The sequence below is a fragment of the Peromyscus californicus genome, unplaced genomic scaffold, assembly GCF_007827085.1.
Source record: "Peromyscus californicus insignis strain IS unplaced genomic scaffold, ASM782708v3 Scaffold_7__1_contigs__length_154581171, whole genome shotgun sequence".
Classification (NCBI taxonomy): domain Eukaryota; kingdom Metazoa; phylum Chordata; class Mammalia; order Rodentia; family Cricetidae; genus Peromyscus; species Peromyscus californicus.
Genome location: NW_026294595.1, coordinates 86,418,123 through 86,446,034, shown reverse-complemented (window position 1 = coordinate 86,446,034; position 27,912 = coordinate 86,418,123). Strand labels below are relative to the sequence as shown.

The 27,912-nt window shown below is 38.8% G+C and overlaps 1 protein-coding gene across 1 annotated transcript; it reads left to right on the top strand.

Moving 5' to 3' along the window:
- The first annotated feature begins 8,404 nt into the window (after nucleotides 1-8,404).
- LOC128101678 (olfactory receptor 4F3/4F16/4F29-like) lies at nucleotides 8,405-9,358 on the top strand. The gene has a single exon (XM_052724995.1). It carries the CDS (start codon nucleotides 8,408-8,410, stop codon nucleotides 9,356-9,358), a length of 951 nt encoding a protein of 316 aa, XP_052580955.1. The 5' UTR covers nucleotides 8,405-8,407.
- The last annotated feature ends 18,554 nt before the right edge of the window (nucleotides 9,359-27,912 follow it).

Sequence of the window (27,912 nt, the reverse complement as noted above, 5' to 3'; positions counted from 1 at the left end):
CCTTGTAGTGTAAGCATTAAGAATAGCAATCAACAAATGAGGTCTTACAAAACTAAAATGCTTTTGTACAGAAAAAAAATTCATTTGAGTGATTTAGGTATCAGGGTTAACTGTTGTTTGTAAATGAATTGGGCAATGTTCCTTCTCTTTCTATTTTATGGAATAATTTGTGGAGTATTGGCATTAACTCTTTTTTGAATGGTAGAATTCTGTGCTAAATCCATCTGGGCTTGGGCTTTTCTGGTTGGGAGACTTTTTTTTTTATTTTGCAATACAGTTCAGTTCTATATATCAGCCACGGATTCCCTTGTTCTCCCCCCTCCCGTCCCCCTCACCTTCCCACCAGCCCACCCCCCATTCCCACCTCCTCCAGGGCAAAGCCTCCCCTGCGGACTGAGATCAACCTGGTAGACTCAGTCCAGGCAGGTCCAGTCCCCTCCTCCCAGGCCGAGCCAAGCGACCCTGCATAGGCCCCAGGTTTCAGACAGCCAACTCATGCAATGAGCACAGGACCTGGTCCCACTGCCTGGATGCCTCCCAAACAGATCAAGCCAATCAACTGTCTCACCCATTCAGAGGGCCTGATCCAGTGGGGACCCCTCAGCCATTGGTTCATGGTTCATGTGTTTCCATTCGTTTGGCTATTTGTCCCTGTGCTTTATCCAACCTTGGTCTCAACAATTCTCGCTCATATAAACCCTCCTCATTCTCGATAATTGGACTCCCAGAGATCTACCCGGAGCCTAGCCATAGATCTCTGCATCCAGACCGGTTGGGAGACTTTTAATGACTGCTTCTATTTCACTAGGTGTTATAGGTATTTTTACATTGCTTCTAAGTTCTTTATTTAGTATTGATAAGTGGTGTCCATCAAGAAAATTATCCATTTCTTTTAGATTTTCCAATTTGGTAAATACAGATATTTTTATTACATAATATTTTTATTGATTATTCAGGAATTTCACATCAGACACTCCAATCATACCCACCTGGCAGTCCTCCCAGGTCTGCTACCCGCCACCCTTGTGACCTCCCTGCCCGCTCTCACTCCCCCAAAAAAGAAGAGAAAAAAGTCCAATTTGTGTTACCCATATAATCACTGGAGCATGGTCAAATTTTCAGTGGCCAGCCCCTTAAAGAAAACTGAGTCCTGCCCACACACCTACCAAAAGCCATCAGTTGTTGAGAGCTACACTTCAACATCCTTATCACAATTTTTAAGAGTTCTTTTTGAGAGATTTCTGTTGAGGCTGTAACTTTATTTTGGGTGGGGAATGGATTACAATTTTTAAGAGTTCTTTTTGAGAGATTTCTGCTGAGGCTGTAACTTTTTTTGGGTGGGGAATGGATCACAATTTTTAAGAGTTCTTTTTGAGAGATTTCTGTTGAGGCTGTAACTTTTTTTTGGGTGGGGAATGGAGTGAGGGTAGAGGTTGTCATAGAAGCTGTCTATGTCCCTCTTTCTCAACTGTGAGTCTGTAGTCATTAATACTACTGCAAAAGTAGCTTCTTTGCATTTTACAGTCAGCAGGAGCATAGATCATGGACTTGCATATGGTTTCTGGTAACAGCACATCTGTATGATCTCAGGTGGTAGAACAGACCTCACATCAACTTGGCCCTTGACAGTTGCATGGCCAGTGGACATCAGCTCAGCTTTAGATAGCAGCACAGACTATGGACATCTGCATGGCCATTGGTGGTAACATGGGCCATGGACATCAACAGAGCCTTTGGCCACAGTAGGACCATGGATCCATACATAGCCTTCTGTGGCAGCACAGCCCACAGACATCAACATGGCTTCAGACAGCAGCACAGACCACAGCATGGCTTTCACTGGTAACATGGACCATAGACATTAACACTCCTTTCCCCCTACACTGCAGGATGATGGACATCCACATGAACCTCAGGCTTCAATGCAGCCTGGGGCAGTGGACCACAGATACCGATATGATCTCCAGGGGAAGTATGGACTATAGAGGTCTTTCAAGGAGGTCCAATCCAGAAAATGAACCATTCTTTATCTTGGACATCTGTTGTTTAGAACCAGGTTGCTACTGTGGCTGGGTAGCATGTTCAGGGGCTTGGTTTGCACATGCTCCAGGTTGTTGCATACCTCCCTGTTAGTCCCACGTGGCATTGATGGGCTTCCTTGTCCTCTGCAGCCTTTTCTCAAGCCTGTCACCGCTGTTGCATCTCCACTGTGCACTCACTGTTCCATTCCTCCATCTTTCCCACTTCTCCATTGCTTATTTATTTATTGTAGTGGCACTGGAAACTGCAATGTGTCACACAGAATATACATATACAGACACACACACACACACACACACACACACACACACACACACACACACACACACACATTCCCAAACAGCTTTGCCTGCAAATATTCATTGCAAAGAGTCGTTAGTCTGGTTCAAGGCTTCTCATTTATGAAGCACCATAAATACTGGACCATTGCTGAGACGTCTCGGATAGCCTGCTGTTGTCCAGGGTCAGGGTGATGTTGTGGCTAGGCAGGGCATCTTGGGCGAGCTTCTGGCTGCCGCAGACCTCCCTGCTCTTGGTGATTGCCTCCTGGAGGCTTGCTCCAGGGCTTGACCGTTATGCTTGTAGCCTGCTGGGCAGCACCTCTTTTCTGCATGCTCCACTACTCAGCAGGATGGGCTGCCACCCTAGTGGCTTCATGTTTGGGGCCAGTCAGATGGTGAGCCTAGGACTGGCCCCATTTAGTAATGACATGGAGCTCCTGCAGGACCTCCAGGCCACTGCACACCATCCTGTCCTTGGTGCCAGCAGCCCCATGGCTCATCCAACATGACTTTTGTGCTTGCAGCCTGCTGGCTGAGACACAGCAGCCAAGGCTACAGATTTGTCATTCACCACACATGGCTCTGTTCCATCATCTTTCTCTCCAATTTCATGAGTCCGGTTTTTAAAAGCATCTTCCCATAAGACTTGCCTCCACCCGCGGGCCCCCCCCCCCCGTTTGCTTTCTCCAGAATAAAATTTTTAAGATTCTCCAGATTTCCTTAGTGTTGTTATTTCCTCCTTTTCACCTTCTTTCTCTGCCTATTAGTTAATTTGGATAAGGGTTTGTCTATCTTGTTGATTTTTCCCAAAGAGCCAGCTCTTTGTTTCATTGATTCTTTGTATTTTTATTTGTTTGTTTCTATTTTATCAATTTCAGATTATTTATTGCCATCTACTCCTTTTGGGTATGATTGCTTTTTTTTGTTCTAGAGCTTTCAGGTGTGCAGTTAAATTGCTAATGTGAGATTTCTCCAATTTAAAAAAAAAGTTTATTTATTGTGAATTTCACATCATGCATTTAGATCCCACTTATCTCCCCTTCCCCTTGCATCTGTCCTCTGCCCTTGCAAGCTCTTGCCCAAACAAACCCAAATTTAAAAGAAAAACAAAAAATCAAACAAAACAAAGAAACAAAACAAAAACAAAAAGTAAAAGAGAGAAGAACCCTGTAGAAGCTGTAGTGTAGCCCATTCAGTCAAACTGTTTACCTTTTAGTCCATTCATCTTTACTTGCAAATGTTCATTGCTATGAGCCATTGATTTGGCTCAAGGACTCTGGCTTCTGCCATGCCACCAATAATGGGCTGTCACTGGGGCTCCTCTTGGATATCCTGTTGTCCTATGTCTTGGAGATCTTGCTGTTTTGGGTTTGTAGGTTCGTTCCCTTCACATGCTCCAACAGTTAATAGATGGGTTGGATGCTGGGGTGGGCCAACTCATAGTCCTGGTTCTGGCCCTGGGTGGTAGCTGGGTTGGTCAACCTGCCAACTTTCTTTCATGGTCACTACCCAGGTGAGCTCTCCAGCAGTGCCCTGGCTAGTTCACCCAATGCAGCCTGCAGCAAGAAGTGGGGCCAGTTCTGCTCACAGGTCCTCAAATATGGCTCATCCAAACTCACAACACCAGGGTCAGCTTTACTGTTTTTTTTCCCCAGGCAAGATGCAGGGCCCTCTCTTCCAATTGCTTTAGGGGGCATTTTTTAATGTAAGCACTTAATGCTATTAACTTGTCTTTTAGATCAGCCTTACATCCCGTAAATTTGGTTATCTTGTCTATTCATTCAGTTTTTTGGTTATCTTGTCTATTCATTCAGTTTTAAGAAGTTCTTGATTTCTTTTTTGATTCCTGTCTTGATCCATTTTTCTAAAGTCTTATTATGATGAGTATGTACTGAAGTATCCATTTGTCGATATTCATTTACATTTATATACATATATATGTGTATTTATACACACACACACACACACATATATATATGTGTGCGCTGTTGTGCTGTCAACTTTATGCCAGCAGCATTTTGTGGTTGTATTTATAGAGTTTGAACTTTCTTGTTAGTGACTTCAAGAAGTTTGAATGTATGAGCATTTTATAATTTCTTAATTTTAATTAAAAACATTTATTTTATATGTAGGAGTGTTTTGCTTACACATATATCCGTGCACCATATGTGTGTCTGGTGCCCATAGAGGTCAGAAGAGGGTGTCAGATCTACTGGAACTGGAGTTATGGAAGGTAATGAACAGCCATGTGGGGTATCTTCAAGAACAAGTACTCTTTACCATTGAGCAATTTCTCCAGCCCCCCTTTAAAAAAATTGATAGATGTTTTAGTAACGCCATTCATGTTATTCACTGGATTGGACTTTGTAGGTAAATCTATGCCTGTAATTATACAGATTGTTCTTTTACTTAAAATGAATGTTTAATGAATAGATTCTGCCTCTCAAATTATACTATTTATTTAGTGCACATTTTAGAGTTGCCTGATTGTTTACTATTAACTTATGAATTAATATTTATTTATGGTCAGAGTTTAATCACAATATAGGATAAATTATTTTTTTAAAGAGCATAGCAATGCTACAACAATTCCATTTCTGCTTCCCTCTTTCTCCTTAGCATCATAATATGAGTTTCAAAATTTTTCAGTTTCACTGGCCCAAACAAATGGTTCTCTAGAGAAAATGTCCCTGAGCCACAAGCTACTTCTAAACTACATGTTTGCAGAATTTTTGGTCATTGGCCTCTTGAGATATGTATAACTAGTTTCATATTTTCCTATGGCAGGATATTATTAGACACTTTATGTTAGGGAAACATAGGACATCTGAGTTTGTAAAGATGCTGTTCTTTTCATGCAGGTAAAAATTGATGGATATAGAGAACTGTAAATATAAATTAGTGGTTTTTATTTATACACACAATGCTGTTGTTGGAATTATTGTGAACTTGGTCATATCATAAAGTTCATGAGGGAGCCATACCAGGGCAAATAACATTCAAGAAAAGGAACTGAGCATCACAAGAGAATCATTGTAAAAATAGTTAATGTCATATTGGGAAACGATAGCAGACTTTTTGAGATAGAAACACTATATGTAGGGAACTATGAAAACATTGGAAACAACAAATAACTTTATAGTGTTTTGGATTAATCATAGATTACAGCTAATCTGTTCTTTGATGATTACAAAAACAAGTTTAACTTCTACCTCTTGATAAATAAGCAAAAATTTAATGATAAATAAAAAAAGTCATAAGGATTATATATTTTTATTCATTAGCTTTCAAAAGCGATTGGTACAAACTGATTGTCTTGTAAAATACAATCAGATTTCCTAGGAACTTGTCAAGCGTCTCAAGGGAAACATCATAGACACCCGAGCAGAAATAAAATTTGGCATGGAAATCAAAAGAATCAACACTGAAAAAGTACTTCTTAATGTAATTTCACTTTGAAATGAGATATGGAAAATTTCAAAACCATATATAAATTTTCCAAGACCTGGAATTATGTTTCTTGTTTTATTCATAATTACTATCGATATAAATTTTATCTTAGAATTGTTAGTAGGATAAGGAGGCGTTGAACTTTTGACAAATCAGCATTTTTCTAGTTTTGATAGAGAATGTGAAAGATAATTGGAGTAATAAAGAAGTTATTGTTAAAAGGGTTGAGTTTCTTTAAGTTTTTGGGCAACTTTCTTTTATGCATGTACCTAAATATTTTAAGTAATATACAATTATTTACATTTACCATAATAAGTAAAAATAAAGGTGTTTTTGAATTAAAAAGGAGAGACCCTGGTTTTGCTTTTGTTTAAAGAAGGTTTGTGACTATTTGGAAGCTAAAAATACAAAATGTAAGAAGATAATGAACTTGCAATGCTTGTGGACACAGGAGGAAAATGGAGAGGATGAATGATTGTTCACATGACCACTAACAAACCTTGTTGGTGTCTATCCATTTAATTCAAGTCTTTATTTGGAAATAATTATCAAATTTGCCCTTCATGATGACTAAATATCTGGAAATTAGTTTAGGAAGATTCCTGAAATCGGTGTAAATCAAGGAAAGCAAACCTACAACACAGGGCAAAGTCTTAGTAACACTGTCCCTTGGCATCTGCATCTAGAAGCCTTTTAAAGACTTTCCCTCTTGACTGTGATTTGGAATTTGACTTTGCCTAGTCAAATTAAATATTTAATGTCAAACTTGATCAGTTTTTATAGTTTTGGATATTTGAATATGTTCCAGACTTACATGTCATTCTAACTTCAAACTATATTTTTTATTTAAAAAAATATCCTAATTCTTGTTTAGATGATGGGGATTGGCAATGTGAAAGACAGATAAATTCTTAACTGACAAATACTCAGCCAGAAACACCTCTAAGAACTTTAGCACTTGAGAACTACTTGGGGGTATAGTGTAGATTTTCATTTCTGTAGATGTGGACCAAAAGCATTGCAAATAATATTTCATAAATTATTTTAATTAACAAATATTATATGCACATATTTGTGTTATTTCAATAAGTACTTACAAAATGAAACAATTAAATCAGGCTATTTAACATATGCATTATTTATATAACATATAACATGCTTATTGGGGACATGATAATTTGAAGTTCTACTCCTAGTTTTTCTCCAGAATGAAACATATGTTATTAACTATAATTAGCACGATGCATAATCTTCTCACGCTAATGATCCCATCTCACTGTTTGTAACTTTTGACCAATATCTTCTCATTCTATCTCTACAATCCACCTTGTTCATTGCATGGCCCACCATTGTGTTCTCTGCTTCTATGACTATGACGTCAGGGTCCACATTTCAGTGAGACCTTGAGTATTTTTCTCTCTCTCCTTATTTCTCTTATCATAATGACTTCCAAGTTCATTAATATTATTACAAAACCCAGAATTCCCTTTTTAAATGTTGAGAAATATTCCAAGGTGTGTGTGTGTGTGTGTGTGTGTGTGTGTGTGTGTGTGTGTGTGTGTTATTATGATTTCATTAATGCAAACAGGTTATTTTACATACTGGTTTCCTGTAAATTATGTTGAAATGAAAAATGAAAGATACTTATTCATTATAATTTTTAATTTCCTCTATATACATATACCCAAAAGTAATGTTGCTAGATCCTGCTAGATCCCAAGTTCTATTTCTTGTTTCTTCTGTTTTTGTCTATTATTTTCTTCTTTCCTTCTCCCAGCAGCTATCAGTTGTCAATAGCTCCTCAACTAGGCATGGGACTTCACGACCACTTGTTTCTATGCTGAGGTTTTGTGTGGCTTGAACTTTTGCAGGTCTTGTTCATGCTGTCACAACCTTTGTGAGTGTGAGTGCATATGTGCAACTGTCCTTCTGTGTCAGGAAAACAGTTTTCTTGTTCACCACTTTTAGATTTTAAAAAATTTCTGCCCCCTCTTCTGCAATAATTCTTGAGCTTTAGGAGGAGGGGTATGATACAGATATCTTTTTTAAGGCTGAGAATTTTCCAATCTCTTATTCTTTTTAGTTAGTTGTAGATCTCTTTGTCAATTGCCATTTACTGTAAAACAGCATCTCTGATGAGGGTTGAGAGATGCATTAATGTATGAGTACAACAGTAAGTCATTAGGAGTGTGTTTAATGCTATGTCAGTGTAACAGAGTAATAGTAGTAGGTTATACCCTCAAATCTGTGACCTTTCTAGTCACTAGTTTGTAGCCCTGTTTCAACTTGGAAAAAATCAACCTAATATTCACATGGAAACGTCACCCTTATTGGTTCTCTTTCATAGTGCTGAAAGGTGCTATGCATACTACTGGTAGTCATCAAACCTGTTATATTTAGACTTTTTGATAATACCACTTTCAAGAAGTGTGAAGTGATGTTTCAGTGTGATTGAAATTTACACTTTTCTGTTAGTTAGTCATGTTCCGTACTTGTTCAGATATCTGTTCGTCTTTAGGTTGATCATGACATTAAAGTACAAAAAGGATTTCACACATTTCAGATTTTTCCTTCTAGTCTATTAATGTAACTATCCTAATTTACAGCTTCTCCTGATTCCCCTTTAGGTAGTACTGATGACAAAGTCAATGGAAAGAGTGAATCATTCTGTGTCATCAGAGTTTGTGTTCCTGGGACTCACCAACTCCTGGGATATCCAGCTGCTGCTCTTTGTGTTCTCCTCAATGTTGTACATGGCAAGCATGATGGGAAACTGCCTCATCATTTTTACCGTGGCTTCTGACCCTCACTTACACTCCCCTATGTACTTTCTTCTGTCTATCCTCTCCTTCACCGATGTAGGTATTTCTTCTGCCACTTCACCCAAGATGATTTATGACTTATTCAAAAAGCACAAAGCCATTTCCTTTAGAGGTTGCATTATTCAAATCTTCTTCATCCATGCCATTGGTGGTGTGGAGATGGTGCTGCTCATAGCCATGGCCTTTGATAGATATGTGGCCATATGTAAGCCTCTCCACTATCTGACCATGATGAGCCCCAAGATGTGCATCTTTGTTTTAATTACTGCTTTGGTAGTTGGCCTTGTGCACTCTGTGATACAACTGGCTTTCATAGTAAATTTACCTTTCTGTGGTCCTAACATATTGGACAGCTTCTACTGTGACCTTCCTCAGTTTATCAAACTTGCTTGCATGGACACATATAGAATGGAATTAATGGTCTCAATCAATAGTGGATTCATGTCTGTGGGTACCTTCTTCCTATTGATCATTTCCTATATTGTCATCATATTTACTGTTCTGAAACACTCTTCAAGTGGCTCTTCCAAGGCTCTGTCTACACTTTCAGCTCACGTGACTGTTGTGGTTTTATTCTTTGGTCCTGCCATATTTTTCTATACATGGCCTTCTTCCTCTACACACCTGGATAAGTTTCTGGCCCTATTTGATGCAGTTGTTACTCCTTTTTTGAACCCTGTGATCTACACATTGAGAAATCAAGAAATGAAGATGGCAATAAGGAGAATATTTGGACAGATAATGGGCTATAGACAAGTCTCCTGAATAGACATTGTGGACAGTCTTAATTGAGCACAGAAATTCATTATCAGCTAACCCTTGAGGAAAACCTTTCTTTGCATATGTTGATATGTTTTTGTATACATGCATACATACAAACATACATATATACATAAATACATATATATGCCATTTTGTCTGATACTTATAAGGAAAGGATAATTTCTTCCGAATGCATATATAAAATTACATGTATTTATAGTGCAATGATTATATTAATCAGGAGCCTTAATTCTTATGGATTAGCATTTGTTTGAAACAAACTCTTAGACATACAGAAGAGGAAATGTTTCTTTAAGACTTTCAGAACAGGGAAAAATTTTCATTTTGAATAGAAAAATCCTCTTATAAGCTGTGGTTTCTGGCTATTATTTCATGGAACATTTATATAGGGATATTGAGTTGAGTAATTTTTAATGTCTGTACCTTGCACACACTCTTTTCCATTTTTGGGACTTTTCAGATATTGGGTGGAGGTTAGAAATTTCAGAACACCTATGGGAGTCTAAAATGTGCAGATTGAAGCCTTGTGAGCTGTGTGAAATAGCAGAAAGAAGCCAAGGAAACATGTTGACTTTTTCTGACTGAGGAGCAGTTTGCTATTGAAAGCCATTCAATTTCTATTCACCTTTCTTCCACATTTTCACCTTTTCCTTCTAAAAATCATAATTCAGTTTTTGAGAAGTTCATGCATGAGTACAGCTTGATATCATTTGCACCTTTCTCTCTTGCCCTGTAACCTCTGATGTCCTCTAATCTGTCCCTAATTCACAACAGCTCCTTTAATTATTGCTGTGCATACACACATACAGACATATAACTTTCTGAGTCCACTTAATATTGCAAATATGCACATGTGTTTATGGCTAACAACATGGGATTGGATACCCTATCAAGGATGTCATCCCTGGTGAATACTGATCCATATTCTCTCAGAATTCATTAATTGCCTGTAGCAGAATGGCAGTATAGGGTTCTTCTCTAGAGTCTATGCTGCCTACAGTTATGGATCGCTGCCTAAGTTTACAGTACCGAGCATGGATTCCTTCCTATTGAGTCCAGTTAGATAATCTTTGCTTATTTTCCAGGTAGAGTGCCATTCTCACACTATTGGGGTTATCTTGCCAGTCTGGTCATTGTTACGGTTACTTTACAGCTGGGTAGCACTTTTGATTGCTTTTCTCTTTTGCAGCTTGAATAGCACCTTCAGATATTATGAAATAACTGAATCATGATAGAGAAGAGATCACATTACTTAAGGCAACAGAGATGGTGGAGTAGTGCTACCTCTGCTCCTTGCCATAATGATGGTGTCATTATGAGCTCCACATGCCAGACATGTATCTGCAAAGGTTGAATTTTAATCTTCTGGAAGTGTTCTTACTTTGGCATCAAAAAATTCAAAATGTATTCTTTGCATAAATAAAGGATATTAATATTAACATTCATATAGAAATATGAATGAGGGTAGAGAGATGGCTTAGTGAATGCATAAACTTGAGGACTTGAGTTATGATCCCCAGAAGCTGGCCAGGTGTAGTAGACACCTGTAATCCAAGTGCTCAGGAAGCAAAGACAGGCGATCCCAGGGTATGTGGGTTATCTAGACTAGCTGATTGTTGAGCTCTGGATTCAATTGAGAGACCTTGTTACAATAAGTAAAATAGAAAGTGATGGAGGGAGACACTTGACATTAAGTTTAGGACTCTTCATGTCTGTGAACCTCATACACATACACACTGAAGGAAGAAAGAAAGAAAAAGATACACTTGACTACAAAGAGCCAAATCAATACCAAGCATATAGAGTAATGGTGGATGTGTCACAATGGGCTACTTCAAACTAAACTACAGGCTTACAGTAACAAAACAGCAGGTGATGGGCACAAAAATAGTGAAATAAAAGAGAAATAAAATTTAACCAAGATTGCTACAGTCCCTGAACTCCCTTTTCCCTTTTATTGAAAATAGTCTTTTTTCCTCTCTTAATATATCCAGATTACAGTTTCCTCTCCCTCTACTCCTTCCGTTTCCTCCCCACCTTCCCTCCCATACAGGCCCACTCCCTTTCTGTCTCTCATTAGAAAACAAACAGGCTTCTGAGTGATAATAATACAACAAAGATATAATAAGATAAAGCAAAAGCTAATACATCAAAACTGGACAAAATAAACAGAAGGAAAAGAGCCCAAGGAAAGTACACAAACTAGATGTAGAGGTAGAAACACACTCAGGAATCCCATAAAAGCACTAAACTGGAAGCCATAATATATACACAAAGGACCTGTAAGGTAAAAAGACAGAAAATAAGTAAATAAAACAAAATAAAAATGCAGCCAGGCTGACCCAGCCCTCCTCGTAGGCACCACTATGATGAATGAACATGTGATGGAGACGTGGGAAAGACAGAAGAGTGGAGCAGGCCGTGCACATTGTGGAGAGAGGTGGAACTGGAGATGTGTTGTGGCCTAGTGGGGTCAGCACGGGTGAGATCACCCTGGCTCTGGGAGACGATGGAGGCCACCAGAGGCCTTGTTGGTGTTTGTTGGCCCATCCTGCTGCCCCAGACCATGAGGACGAAGCCTGAGTTCCATGTGGACATACAAGGTCTGTGTCGGTGGCTGAAGCCTTGGTGATGTCCTCTGACTTTGATGCCTTAGGGAGGGGTGTGTATTGATATGAGTGGCCTGTGTAGCCACCTGAGGCCATGGTGATGTCCGTACCCATGCTGCTGCTGACCTGGGTCTGTACTGATGTGTGTGGCCCATGTTAACCACTGAAGGCCAGGCAGATGTCCATGGTTTTTGCTGCAGCCTGAAACCATGTTGATGTGATGCTGCTGGTGGCTATACTGATGTGAGTGGCCTGCACTGCCACTTGAGGCCAAGTTGATTTCCATGGTCCAGGCTGCCTCCAAGGGCCTTGTCTGGGTCCACTGGAGGTCATCTCAGTGGTCTGTGCCATGGCCAGAAACCATGTGGAAGCCCATGAGAGCAAGGAAGCTACTTTTTCAGTGATCTTGATGACTGCCGATGCACAGTTGAGAAAGAGGGACAAGGAAGACCTCTGTGACAACCCTTATACCCGCAACAGCCCCCAAAGTAACAGCCTAAACAGAAAGCCATTGAGGAGAACTCTTAAAAAGTGTTACAAGAATGCTGAAGTGTAGCTCTCTACAATTAATGGCTTCTGGTGGGGTGTAAAAGGGGAATGACTCAATTCTATTTAAGGCAAAGGCCCCTGAGAGTTTGACTACACTCCAGTGAGTATATAGATAACACAAATGGAACTTTTTTCTTTTTTTTTCTTTCTATTTTTATTGTTTCTGGGAGGGGAAGTCACGAGGGCGGGGCAGGGGTGTAGACATGGGAGGACTGGGAAGTGAGTGTGATCAGGATGTATGTTGTGAAATTCTCAAAGAATCAACAAAAGTATGTTGAGAAAAATAGAAATAAAAAAATAAGGTAAAAAAAAGCCCGGCATGACATTATAAGGCAAGGAACTTTCAATGACAGCATTGAGTTTGTTTTTTGCTGGCCATTTAATGTTGGGCAGGCAGCCTACCTTTAAGAGTAGTTTGTTTCCCGAGTAAGGCTCCCTTGGAGAAAAATAAAATTTCATTTGCAAGTGGTTGGCAGTTGGAGATAGCTTCTGGGTCACAGATGGGGGCATGTGTCCGCCTCTCCTTTCAGCCTAGGACTCCATCTGGTTCAGACCAGTGCAGGCCCTGTGTATGCTGCACCAGTCTCTGTGTGTCTTGTAATGTCTGGCTATGGGTCTCTATATTTGTTCTCATATGTTGCGGGAGGAAGCTTCTCTTATGACAGCCATCAAATTCTTAACTAAGGTGCCAATACTACCCATTGAAAAAAATGGCAGTCTCTGAAGAGGTCCCATGGAGACCCCTAGGACTGAAGGTCACTCTCTAAAAACTGGCAGCAGCACAAGAGGTCAAGCTGGTACAGGCTTGGTGCCTCACCCCCGACGTTCTAGTCTCTTTGGCATGAGAAGGTACTTACAGGCTATAGAAAGAGAAATCTGGACACCCATCTAGCCATAAAGCCCTGTGACCTATAGTCTGTCCTGCCTGAAGAATGTCCTGGGGCAATGGTGGCAAAGAACTTTTGGGAGTTGCCAACCAATGTTTGATTTAACTTGAGGCCCAGAGCACCAGAGGGAGCCCATGCCTTACACTACCTGGATGGCCTGGAACTAGAGACTCGATAGCCTAGAGACCTAGAGTAGTACCAAACAAGACTGGAAAAAAATCAGTGAAATAATTCCTAATGACAGTCTACTGTACTCATAGATCGGTACTGTGTCCAGTTGTCATCGGAGAGGTTTCCTCCAGCAGGAGATGGGAGAGGGTGCAGAGACCCACATCCAGACATTATGGAGAAAGAGAGAGAGAGAGAGAGAGAGAGAGAGAGAGAGAGAGAGAGAGAGAGAGAGAGAGAGTCTAAATTGGAGGTTTCCATTGGGTCACTCCTTTCAGAGATTGGGACTTTCATAGAAGAGAGGGAGGAAAGACTGTTGGAGTCAGAAGGCATGGAGAACACCAGGGGACCATCACCCATTGAACAAAAAAAAACAAAGGAAAACTCATATGGACTCACAGAGACTGAAACAGGGTGTGTGAGGGTCTGCACTAGGTCCTCTGCATATATGTTTTGGCTGTCGGCTTGGTGTTTTTGTGGGACTCCCAACAGTGGGAGCAGGTGTGCCTCTAACTCTTTTGCCTGCTCTTCAGACTCTTTTCCTCCTATTGGGCTGCCTTGTCCAACCTCCATATGAGGGCTTTTGCCTTGTCTTATTGTATCTTGTTTTGTTGTGTTTGGTTGTCATATCTTGGAGGCCTGCTCTTTTCTGAAGAGGAAAATGAGTGGGAGTGGATCTGGAAGAGATGCGAAGTGTGGGGGAACTAGCAGGAGTGGAGGGAGGGGAAACTGTGGTTGGTATGTATTGTATGAGAGAAGAACCTACTTTCAATAAAAATGACAGTCTCTTTAACAAATGTGGGGCTGGTAAAAGTTAGATAAGCATGTGTTGATCTTTTTGTCTCATCTTGCTAAAAAAAAAAAAACAACTCAAAACTGATAAAAAAAATCTCAATAGGAGACCTGAATTTCTGAAACTAGTGATGGAAAACATGGAGCAATGACTTCAATGTGTAAATATAGCCAAAACTTTCTCAATATAACTCTAATGGTTCATGAAAATATAAGTTTTGACAAGTTATACTGCATGAAATTGAAAAGTCCATGCAACAAGAGAAATATTAAATTAAAGAGTAACCCTACAGAATGAGAGACAGTTTGTGCCAGCTATCCATTTAAATCATATTCATATCCTGCATACATAAAGAATTAAACCAAAAAAAGAATTAAAAAATTAACCACTAAATATGCTCATAATTTAGTCAATAAATGGGCTAATTAACTGAATCAAAAGTTCTTAAAGTAAGTAAAATGGTCAATAAATAGATGAAACAAATTGTAAACATACATAAGGGAAGTGAAAATCAAAACTACACAGAGATTCCATCTCAGTTCAGTCAGAATGGCTATCTTTAGGAAAATGACAAACAAATATTGGTGAGGATATAATAGTAAAAGAATCTTTATACATTGTTGAATAAATGTAACATAACCTAGTTACTATGAAAATCAGTATGACAATTCCTCCAAAAATTAAAGACTAGCCATAATACACTCTAGTTATAATATTTTGAGCATACACCTCTTAAATCAATATTAGCTTTCTGTAGAGATATCAGTATTCCCATGTTTATTATACCATTATTCACAAAACCCAACTTTGGAATTAGCCTAGGTACATGAGTAGATAAATGCACAAAGAAAATATAAAATCTATATGCAGTCCAGTATATAAGTAAAAGAAGTAACAAAGTTATATCATTTTCAGGAAAATTGATATCCCTATAGCTTATCATGTTAAGTGAAATAAGCTAGATACAGAAAGATATACTTTTCATATGTGGAACTTAGAGGAAGAAAAAACATGAAAGCAAAAAGTAGTATGGGAAAATGAAACAATATTAGAGAGAGTGAATATGTTTAAAGTTCATTATGTTAATGTGTGAAAATGGCTTTATAGATCCCTTTACTTTGCACTATTGCATAAGATAATGGAAGCAAATAAATTCAATAATATCAGCTATGAAATAAGAGACACTCAAAAGTGAATCTGCATGTGTCTCAGTTTTTTACTTCACTCAGTAATTATGAAGTACTTCTCAATTACCTGACATTTCCTTTATATATTTAGGATATTTCAGTGACAAAATACAAAAAATACAATTTTGGCACCTATATTCTAATTGAGATAAAAAGACAGTAAGTATAGTAAATAGTAAGTTATAAGCAAGATGAAAATGTGTGCAACAACATAATTGAACAGATAGAGATATATCTGGAACTGCAGAAGAGATGTGAGGATGTGGTGCAGTTTTGCTTCCAGGTGAATCAGGGTTAGATTTCTGGATAGGTGCCATTGAAGAAAACTATGTTATAGCTGAGTGAATTGCTATGTAGCTGTTCCATAAAAACAAGAAGGAAGAAGACTATTCCAATTAGTGCAAATGTACAAAACATCCATTCTTTTCAAGAACTAGTAAGAGGTTTAAAAAAGGCACAATTTTGTCTCTGTGTGTGAATAGTGGGAGTACAGGAGGGAAAATTATATTGGATACTGTGCATCATTGCAAAATATTAGCTTTTTTTTTTTTTTTTTTTTTTTTTTTTTTTTTTTTTAATTTATTTTAATTTATTTTGCAATACAATTCAGTTCTACATATTGGTCACGGATTCCCTTGTTCTCCCCCCTCCCGTCCCCCTCACCTTCCCCCCAACGCCCCCCCCCATTTGTGTTGTTTCTTTTTTTTTTTTTTTTTTCCCCTTTTCTATTTTAATAAAAAGGAAAAAAAAGAAAAAGGTTATAACTAACAAAAGAAAAACTATATACAAAAGTACAATGACTATATACAATATATACAAGTAATAAATGTCTAAACAATGTCTAGTCCATTTGTATTTGACAAATTCAGAGAAAATAATTTCATTATCTATCCTATTTTGTTAAGTCCAAAATGTATCTAATTCACTTTCTATCCTAATTAATCTTCAACTATAACTAACTAACCTTCAACTATAACTAACTAATCTTCAACTCCCTCAGAGACCCAAGAAGGAAATAATATTAGCTAACAAAAATAAAAACAGAAAGTGCATGCAAGCAACTTCCAAAAAATTTGTGAGTTGACAGAAACAGCCAGCTGCCTGGACAGTCACCTGAGGTTTCTCCACAGTGTTGGGGCATCATCTTCAGCCTATAGGCTTAGCATATCTGACAGACTCATTTGTGAAGTAGGATGTACACAAGGTCGACAGTTCAACCTCACATTGGGTGAGAGCAGTCCATGTACCAGAAACACCTGAATTCCACTAGTGTCATGTCATGATTCAGGATTTTAAATTCTGGAAATTGTTGTTGATTTTTTAATTCAGCTGTCCATTCTTGGCTGTGTATATATGGCTTCATCTTAACATCCCGTTCTTCTCCACATCCCTCTGTCAAATGCCAGTTTACTATTGCGAGGCGTGAGCTTAGTTACTCTTCAAGAATAACTGTTTCAGCTGCTGTTCCATTGCACATCAGAAGCCATCGGCCCACTGCCTATTCAGCTGCCTTCGAAGAAAAGGGCACTGTACCTTTTCCAAATTGCGAAGGCCACTTCAGGGATGGTGCCATATTGTCCTGGCCTCAGAAGATGCCTTTTGATAAAGCCATAACCACACTCGTTTTGGCAAGAATCAGTAGTCCTTTGTTTCATGTCCTGTCTGTCCATTTTGTCAGCAGTTGATTCAAGGATACTTTGTTGTCCAGTGGCTAACTTTTGCCACAATGAAAGTTAACTCCATATGCAGTTTCTTCAATGCCCATATTTTCTCTGAAGTAGATTGGTACTGCCAGGAGCCGACATGTCTCATAATCATAACAAAAAAGAAAAATTTTCTAAGTTATTAAAACATTTTAAATGCCATATTCTGTAGATCTCTGAAGGGTTTGAAGATGACCTGTCTAAAATATATCTGCTCAATTTTTAAAACATATCTAATATGACTACAACTTCTATTGTAATGTCTAACTACTAACTTTCATTTCTTTTTTTTTTTTTTTTTATTAATTTATTTTGCAATACAATTCAGTTCTACATATCAGCCACGGATTCCCTTGTTCTCCCCCCTCCCGTCCCCCTCACCTTCCCCTCAACACCCCCCCCCATTCCCATCTCCTCCAGGGCAAAGCCTTCCCCACAGACTGAGGTCAACCTGGTAGACTCAGTCCAGGTAGGTCTAGTCCCCTCCTCCCAGGCCGAGCCAAACAATCCTGCATAGGCCCCAGGTTTCAAACAGCCAACTCATGCAATGAGCACAAGATCTGGTCCCACTGCCTGGGTGCCTCCCAAACAGATCAAGCCAATCAACTGTCTCATCCATTCAGAGGGCCTGATCCAGTGGGGACCCCTCAGCCATTGGTTCATAGTTCATGGGTTTCCATTCATTTGGCCATTTGTCCCTGTGCTTTATCCAACCTTGGTCTCAACAACTCTCGCTCATATAAACCCTCCTCATTCTCGCTAATTGGACTCCCAGAGATCCACCCGGGGCCTAGTCATGGATCTCTGCATCCAGATCCCTCAGTAGTTGGATGGGGTTTCTAGCACAACAATTAGGGTGTTTGGCCATCCCATCACCAGAGTAGGTCAGTTCAGGCTGTCTCTCGACCTCTGCCAGCAGTCTGTTGTGTGGGTATCTTTGTGGATTTCTGTGGGCCTCTCTAGCACTTTGCTTCTTCCTATTCTCATGTGGTCTTTATTTACCATGGTCTCCTATTCCTTGTTCTCCCTCTCTGTTGTTGATCCAGCTGGGATCTCCCGCTCCCCCAAGCTCTCTTTCCCTCAACCCTCGCCTTTCATTACCCCCACTCATGTCCAGGCTGTTCATGTAGATCTCATTCCATTTCTCTGTCATTGGGTGATCCCTGTGTCTTTCTTGGGGTCCTGTTTTCCAGGTAGCCTCCCTGGTGATGTGAGTAGCAGACAAGTCATCCTTGTTTCATGTCTAGTATCCTGCTATGAGTGAGTACATACCATGTTTGTCTTTCTGAGTCTGGGTTACCTCACTCAGGATGATTTTTTCTAGATCCATCCATTTGTCTGCAAACCTCATGATGCCATTGTTTTTCTCTGCTGAGTAGTATTCCATTGTGTATATGTACCACATTTTGTTTATCCATTCTTCAGTTGAAGGGCATCTGGGTTGTTTCCATGTTCTGGCTATTACAAACAATGCTGATATGAACATAACTGAACAAGTGCTCTTATGGTGTGGTTGAGCATTTCTTGGGTATATGCCCAAGAGTTTTATTCTGTAAAAGGACAATCATTTCTAAGCAGTGAGGTGACATATTAACATGAAAAATTTAATCTTTGACTGTCATGGTTAGAATAGTACTGATGAATGTACTACAAATGTCTGCATATTGTCAAGAGTTGAATTTAGTTATGAATGGAACATATATAATAGATTCTGTAGCATCACAGATGGTAATTCATACTAATAACCTCAATATATCTTGAAGGGTTCTCTAATAAGCTTAGACAACTGATATAACCACAGGAAAAAGGAAAATTGAGAATAACTCTGTTTTTAATTTGATGTGTAAAGAGGAATTCTCATCATAGAAGACAGGGAAGACTTCTGGAGTTTCAGAAGACTGTAGGGAGTTTCAGAAGCTCAGTATTTTTCAGGTTATATCTAAGAAATTTTAGATATTTTCATTAAAACCAAAGTAGACAACCAGATATACAAATTTGGTATACATGCCAGAAATATGAGGCATTATTTGGCATATAGATATTACTTAAAGGTATGAGACTTGATGAGAAAGACTAGAGAGTAACTGTAGATAGGAAATAGATGATGTTGAAGACTCGAGCCCTGTACCTACATATATGACATGATAAAAATAATGAGGATAGTCAGTGAAGACATAGTATGAGCAGTTAGTGATATATGAGTAAATCAAGATAATTTTTTTAGTGCCAAGAAAATCAAACAAAGCCAATATACTGATGGCACAATAAGATCCTGACTTAAAAAAGATGATTAAAAATCATTCACTTTTTATCTTGGAAAGCATCAGAAACATGTAAAGGAAAGTTTTAGTGGGATGACTAGGGGAGAATCTTCAGTGGAATATTTTGGTAGAAAATAAAAGGAGAACAATGGAGAAAGATTAGGGACTAATCTTCTGAAGAATTTTTTTAGGCAAAGAACTTCAACAGAATAGGAGGTTTTACTATATACTTAAGTAAGAGAGTAGGCAAAACCTTGTTGAATGCTGAGGGTACTGGTGCAATAGTTGAGGAAACATGGATGATGTGGAAGAGAGAGGGAAATGCGAAAGCAGGTCATGGGTTTGTGTATTTGTTTCCTTCTTGTTTTGAGTGACCAATGTGAACTTGAATAGGAGAAGCTATGATCTTATGAATGAGACTTTCACCAGATGGGATCTGTTATCATTTCCTCATGAAGACTGAAGGATACTCTGAGACTTCATAGTTCATGAGGCATTCATGAGATCATCATACATCCTTGAGTTTATATTAGAGCTAATCAATTAGCCATATTTGTTGTTGTCCTCTGGTATATATGTGAATGATTTGGACCATGGGTTGGAGACCTGGTGATGTAACCTCTTCTGAGTTTTTCAACCCCTACAAACAACCACAATAAACTCATTGGTTTACTAAGGTGGACTTGGATGGAATCCTTTGGTGTGTGAGTGGCTTTTCTATCTGGGGTTAGTAGATGCTTCCTTATGTGTTCTCAGGGAAAGTCATACAACACTTGGACCCAGAGTAGGGACAGGGAATGAAAAATGTATCAGTGTGAGAAACTGGAGTGGTGAGCCACAAAGTGGTTATCTTTCTCTGCATGATATGTGGTGGCATGCCACTTTTCTGTGGCTGCAGTTGCTTGGTCTCTGCCATGGGTTATAAGACATTCAACTGAAACTGAAATCAGCTCACAGGAAAAATGGCACTAAATGGAAGAATTACAAGTACAAGATATACAAATGGGAACTTTCATATTAGTCTTTTGATTTTATAGGTAAAGTGGATGAAACTAAAGAACTTTTTGTGACACTATTTTCTGTGTTCCATTCATTGAAAGCCACTCCCAAAGCCCATCACAAATTTATTGACTTCTATGGGTATCACAAAAGGAATAAATACATATCTGAAGATTGAAAGCTAACATTCACAAATGAAAGAAAACATGCAATCTTTATTTTTCTGGGTCTAGGTTACCTCACTCAGAATGATCCATTTCCAGTTTCATATGTCTATATGTAAACTTTATAATTTCATTTTTAATAGCTGAATAATATTCTATTGTAAAAGTATAGGATATTTTCATTATCTATTAATTGATATAGGCTCTTCCCATTTCCTTTCTTTTCAAGGTGTTCTAGGACTTCATATTTTACTTCCAAAACTATACATAAGTTTGATTTTTTTTTTTGGTTTTTCAAGACAGGGTTTCTCTGTGTAGCTTTGCGCCTTTCCTGGAACTCACTTGGTAGACCAGGCTGGCCTCGAACTCACAGAGATCCACCTGCCTCTGCCTCCCGAGTGCTGGGATTAAAGGCGTGCGCCACCACCGCCCGGCCTAAGTTTGATTTAAGTAAGTGATGATAGTTAAACTTTGAGATAATATTTACCTATTATCAAGGAATAATAGCAATGATTTACTAAGAAAAAGACTTTGAGATAGGGTCTCACTAGGTAGCCCTGGACGTTCTGGGACTCACTCTGTAGATAGGGCTGGCCTCAAACTCACAGCAATCTATCTGCTTCTGCCTTCTGAACATTGGGATTCAAAGCATACACCACTATGCTCAGCCATAATTGTTTACTTTTATATCCACGTAGGTCAATGATACCTCAACAACTCCAGTTTTCTTATCATCTTTCTACTTAGTGTTATACTATGAGTTATAAAATTCTTTGATCACATAGACCAAACCAAGTAAATCTTCAGAGTAGAGAATCCTGTAACCATGTGATCCTTCCAAATTGCCATGTTTTTGTAGTATCCCTTGGTCAGTGGCCTCTTGAGATGTGTATAATTAGCTTCTTATCTCCCTAATGGATGATTCCACATAGCACTTTATGTGAGAGGACACAGAGAAACCTGACTCTGCCAAGATGGTGTTGTTATCACTCAGGTAAAGTGGATAGATGAAAATAAACTTAACAAAGCTTGAGTGGCTTATTCAGATGTTAGTTTGTGCTTGGATCTGCTGTGGACACGAGTCACATCTTAAAATGCATGTAGAGACTATAGCAAAGGAGAGAACGATCAGTAAAATGACTTGAACAGCACAGGAGAATAGCTCTTAGACACCAGTTGAAGTATTGGAAAAAGCTAAGCAACTAACTGCCTTTGAGCCAGAACCACATTGTAAATGGCCTTGAGAAGCCAAACAATCTTGCAGCATTTTCTACTAAGTTTATGTCATAATTAATCATTCTATGCTCACTGAAGATTGATTGAATGAATGATATAATATCCTATGAACTGCTAAGGAAAATATAAAAAATGCATATAAATAAAAAGGAAAAATTTGTATGTTTCTCTTCACTTTTAAAAATAGGTGAGTATGAACTATTTGCCTTCCATGAATCATTTGGTGAGTATTCTGTAAACAGAAGCAAATTTTTAGAAATTTTTGTTTTCTAGATTGGAAGAATGTCTCATCGGAAGTAAATTTTAACATGAGACCAAAAATCCTAATGCTGAAAATAGACACTGTCTGAATTGAATGACATTTCTAAATCTTAAAATAAAATGTTACTTAAAAATACCAATTTAATATATTTTTCTTGTTTTCATCTGCCCTTTATAGTTGGAATTTTTGTATTCATTAGATTCTGATCAGTAATCTGTTCAGAAAGAATTAAAGAGGTATGAGGTGAACTTTCACATAAATATTTATCTGAAAAGAATACAGGATTATTTATATTTCTCAAACTATTAAATAACTGTAATGATGTTCTTAAGGTAGGAGAGTCTAAATTTCTTTGGATTTAAGAAAGGCTTTGAAACAATGTGCAAAATAAAAATACAGATAGATTCAACTGAGGGAGTTAAATTCCTAATTCAAAAATGTTTTATGTCTAATATTTTGTAAGCTTTACCACTTTTTTCTTCCCAATTATATACCAACTTTTCAAATTTCATAGTTCCTCTTGGAGTTTCCTTTTATCCTTTTTAAAAAAAATTTATTTTATAATTTAATTTAATTTTACATATCAGCCACGGATTCCCCCTCCTGCCACCCCCCCCCCCCGCCTTCCCCTCATCCCACCCCCCATTCCCATCTCCTCCATGGCAAAGACTCCCCTGAGGATTGAGTTCAACTTGGTAGATTCAGGCCAGGCAGGTCCCGTCCCCTCCTCCCAGGTTGAGCCAAGTATTTATTTCTTTATTTAATTTTTTGAACTTTGAGAATAATTTTATTTGACGTTAGAAGAAAATTACCCCAGAGAAGGCAAGGTGTAAATCTCAGCAGGAGGAGAGACAGGAGAACACACACACACACACACACACACACACACACACACACACACACACACACACGAGAGAGCCTATGAGTTGAGCTAGCATGAAGGTCAGACACATATGACACATATGATGAGTTCTTTAAAGAAAGAGCAAAAAAGACCAAAGAACCTGAGAAACATCCTTAGATTGTGTTTATAGAGAGAAAGGTTGAAAGCAAATACTACAATTCATTTGTTCTATTACTTCATAACTTTATGCAATCCCTTTGCCTATATTTTCATATTATACTATCATATATATTTTATTTGCTTTTCAACAACTCAAACATACTGTTTTCCATTTTTCCTTTCTTTTTACTTTCATTTTCTCTCTTACATTACATCCTGTCATCAGCAGTTTTCCCTCCCTCCCTTCAGCTCCTCTCTCTCTCAGATCAACTCCTCCTCTGCTTCCCTTAAAAAAAAAGAGGCCTCACAGGGATATCCACTGAATATGGCCACTGAACAAGATACAATGAGACTGGGCACAAACACTCATATCACAGCTGTATGTGGCAACCCAGTAGGGAGAAAAGGGTCCCAAGTGCAGGCAGGAGAGTCAGAGACACACTCCACTCCCACTCTTGGGAGTCCCACAAGATAACCAAGCTGCACAACCTAAGGTTTATGCACAGGCCCTAGCTCAGACCCATACAGGGTCTTTGTTTGCTGCTTCAGTCTCTGTGAGCCCCTATAAGCCTTGCTTAGTTGATGCTGTGGACCATGTTCTCATGGTATCCTTGTCCATCCTCTCTGGCTCCTAAAATTCCCCTCCACCTCTTCTTAAGGGTTCCCTGGCTCCACCTAGTGTTTGGCTGTGGCCATCAGCTGCTGGATGGTGTTCCTCTGATGACACTTGGGCTAGCCACTGATCTAAAAGTATAGCAGATAGCAGAATATCAAATTAAGAATCATTTCATTCACTATCTTTTGCCAGTCCTATTTGGTTGTATCTTGGGTTTCTGGGCTGTACTGCCTCTGGTTCCTGGACATCCAGGCAGTGTCAGGCATGGGTTCCCTCTCCTGGCAAGGGCCTCAAGTTGGACCTGTCACTGGTTGGCAACTTCCACAGGTTCTGCACCACCATTACTCCAGCACATCTTGCAGGCAGGACAGATTGTAGGTCGAAGGTTTTGTGGCTGGGTTGATGTCCCAGTCCCACTGCTAGGAGTCTTGCCTGGTTATAGAAGATGGCCAGTTGGGCTCCATATCTCAAATCACCAGAAGACTTTGCTAAGGTCACTCTTGCAGATTCCCGTGAGTTTCCACTGCACTGGGTTTCTACATTGCCCTCATGGCCCCCTAATTCTGGTTTTCTCTCCTAGTAATTTCTCCCTCCATTCCTCCCACTGCCCTGCCTGATCCCTTCTCTTCCCATCCCCACCTGCCCCTAGTCCACCTGTAAAATCTATTCTATTTTCCCTCCTCAGGGGATTCATACATCCCCCTTGAGCCCTCCTGGTTACTTAGCCTCTCTGGGTCTGTGGATTGTAGCATGATTACCATTTACCTAACACCTAATGCCCAGTTATAAGTGAGTACATACCATGTTTGTCTTTTGGGTCTGGATTGCCTCACTCAGGATGATTTTTCTATTTCCATTCATTTGCCTGCAAATTTCATGATGTCATTGTTTTTAACATCTGAGTAATACTCCATTATGGAATGTAACACCTCCTTTTATCCATTCTTCAGTTGAGGGATATCTAGGTTGATTCCAGTTTTTGGCTATTATGAATAAAGTTGCAATCAACATGGATGAGCAAGTGGTATGATGGAACAACCTTTGGGAATATGCCCAAGAGTGGTATAGCTGGGTCTTGAGGTAGATGATTTCCAGTTTTCTGAGGAACTGCTGTATTGACTTCCATATTAGCTTTTCAAGTTTGCACTCCCATCAGCAATAGAAGAGTGTTCCCCTTGATCCACATCCTTGTCAGTATGAACTGTCACTTGTGTTTTTGATCTTAGATATTCTGAGAGGTGTAAGATGGAATCTCATAGTAGTTTTGATTTTCATTTCCCTGATGGTTAAGGATGTTGAACATTCTCTGTTTCCATCCAATACTTATTTTATAGGTTTTCTGAATCTAAAGCTTCAGATACCCTGATGAGAAGACAGATGTAGGATCCAACCATATAGGGGTTGCTGTGTAATTGAGAAATTAATCAATGAATCAAATTTGTACTGAGTACTAAACAGATACAGAGTTCCATGAAAGCAACTGTGTTATTCACATTTGAAATTTTATTATTTGGTCACTAAAATGATGTGAATAATGTAATGTATTACTGAATGGATGATAGTATATTTTGAAATGTATTTTGGACATGGCAGTGTGATGTCCTCTGCTTATTCGTATTCATTAATGTTTTTGAGTAATTTATCTCATGAATTGGTCACTATTATGAACAAGAGGAAGGAACAAAATCATGGATATTATTAGTATTTATTGAGCATTCACAAATGGAGCACCTATCTATTGAGGACATGATTGTGTCTATGGTCAATCCACCCTTATCCTGCCCAATCCTTGCCAAATACAGGATTCTGATCTTTATTTCATTCCTATAGCTTGACTGAATTAACCATTTTAATTTGTTTAAACAGAAATAAATCACAAGGTCAATGGTTTCAGTATCTTTTTTGATAATATACAGTCCATGGCTGAACCATAAGCTTAATCATGGGTCCTGAATCCAGAGCCCAGATGTATGCTGTTTTTTTCTCTAGAGGAAACTAAAAATATAATATAATATGATAAATATTTTTATAGAATTATGGACAAAGTACCCTTTTGTGGTGCTGTCTTTGAGAAGTTTAAGCATCCAGATCATGTGGCATACACTCTATGGCAATAATTATGTTCACACCCAGGCTTCATGGACTGATAGCCTGGAAGAGTGTAAATTTTGATATTTGAGTTGTATTGTAATGTCAAATTGCTAGAGAAATTTCTTAATACTTACAATTTGTGTACCTAACATGATGTACACCAGTATCTAGTGTTTTATAGACTTATCCTCCTCTGTGAATCCCTTTTTCTTTTTTTAAATTTTTTAAAATTCATTTTACATATCAACCACAGATTCTCCTCTCATCCCTCCTCCTGCTTCCCCCTGCCTCCCCCCATCCCCTCCCAACAGGATAAGTTCTCCCATAGGGGGACAGCTAAGCCTGGTGCATTCAGTTGAGGCAGGGCTAAGACCCTCCCCACTTTATCAGGAGTGAAGAAGGTGTCTGACCATAGGTAATGGGATCCAGAAAGCTGGCTCATGCACCAGGAATAGTTTCTGATCACATTGCCAGGGGCCCCTCAAACAGACCCCACTACACAACTGTCTCCTGTATGCAGAGGGTCTAGTCTGGTCCCATGCAGGTGAACTCCCTTTTCATTGTTTCAGATAAAGGAAACATATATAGGTGTACCTATATTTGGATCATAAGTCTTGAATCCAGTTAACTCAAAGAATGAAAGAAATGCTAATGGTATAAAGGAAGATATAACATCTGATAACCTTGAAGTTAAACATTTTTTGGAGATAAGAAGAAGTAAGGGCTTATATGTTAGAATAATCTCTGTAATTTTTGGAATGGAAGCAATATTGAAAAAAACCTGAACAATTTTTTTTTTTGGTAATTGACAGAACCAGGCTATAAAGAAAAATGAAAGAACTTAGGTTTTAATTGATATTTTTCATGTTGGCTGCTCCATGTCACAAGGACTATCTCTGTATTAAGTAGGCTATTAAATTTAGAAGTTTTCACGGAACATAACATTATACCGTGACTGCCACCACCTTCTGTGTATGATCACAATCTAAAAATACAAGCATAAAAGCACTTTCATCCTTCATCTTTTATAGAAGTTTAATTAACAAATACATATACATATTTATGGTGTTTAATGAGATGTTTTAATACATGGTAAATTGCATGACTAAAGGGAGCTAAGTAACATTCACCTCACATACCTATTTGTGATAATAACATTGAAAAACTTGGCAGTATTCAAGTATGTGACATAGAGCTGATTTTAACCACAGTCACCATGTTGTATAGGAAATCTCCAGGAGCTCATCTTGTTAACTGAGTATTTTTCTCTTTTGACAAATACCTTCCCTTTCCCCCTTCTGACCCCACCTAACTTGCTTATGGTACATCATTGTATTTTCTTCTTCTATGAGCATAGCTTTTTTTTGGGTATTTATTTGCTTATTTTTTTCATAAATATATTTTGATTATACTCTTTCCCCTCCCCCAATTCTTCCCAGATTCTCCCCGAAATACTACCTGCCCAACTTGGTGTTCTCTCTCTCAAAAAAATCTGAAAATCAAAACAAACAACTTGAAAAGACAAAAAAACACCAAAACAAAACTAAGTAAAGAAAAATCAACAGACCACCCACCCACCCACCCTCTCCCCCACCCACCCACCCACCCACCCACCCAAACAACTAAACAAACAAAGCACACAAAAATGAGTGCATTTTGCACTGGCCAACTTTTCCTGAGCATGGAGCCTACCTTGGAGTGCAGCTGACATCCCCTGCATTGGACAAAACTAAGACTCTTCCAGCAGGTATGCATTCAAACACAGCTTCTTGATTAGGTGCAGAATCTTGTCTACTTCTCTTCTCAGTGCTGGGAATTTGTCTGGCTTAAACTTGTGCAGGTCTTGTGCATACTATCACAGTCTCTGTGAGTTCAACTGTGCATCATCCCAGCTGTGTCTGGTCCTGGGGTCATCCACCACCTCTGACTCTTACAACTTTTCGACCTTCTCTTCGTGGCTTCTTTATGTTTCATTTCCACTGAGATCTTTCAGTAACTGTTTCAATGA

Coding starts and splice junctions, on each gene's coding strand:
- LOC128101678 (XM_052724995.1), top strand. CDS start 8,408: ATGACAAAGTCAATGGAAAGAGTGAATCATTCTGTGTCATCAGAGTTT.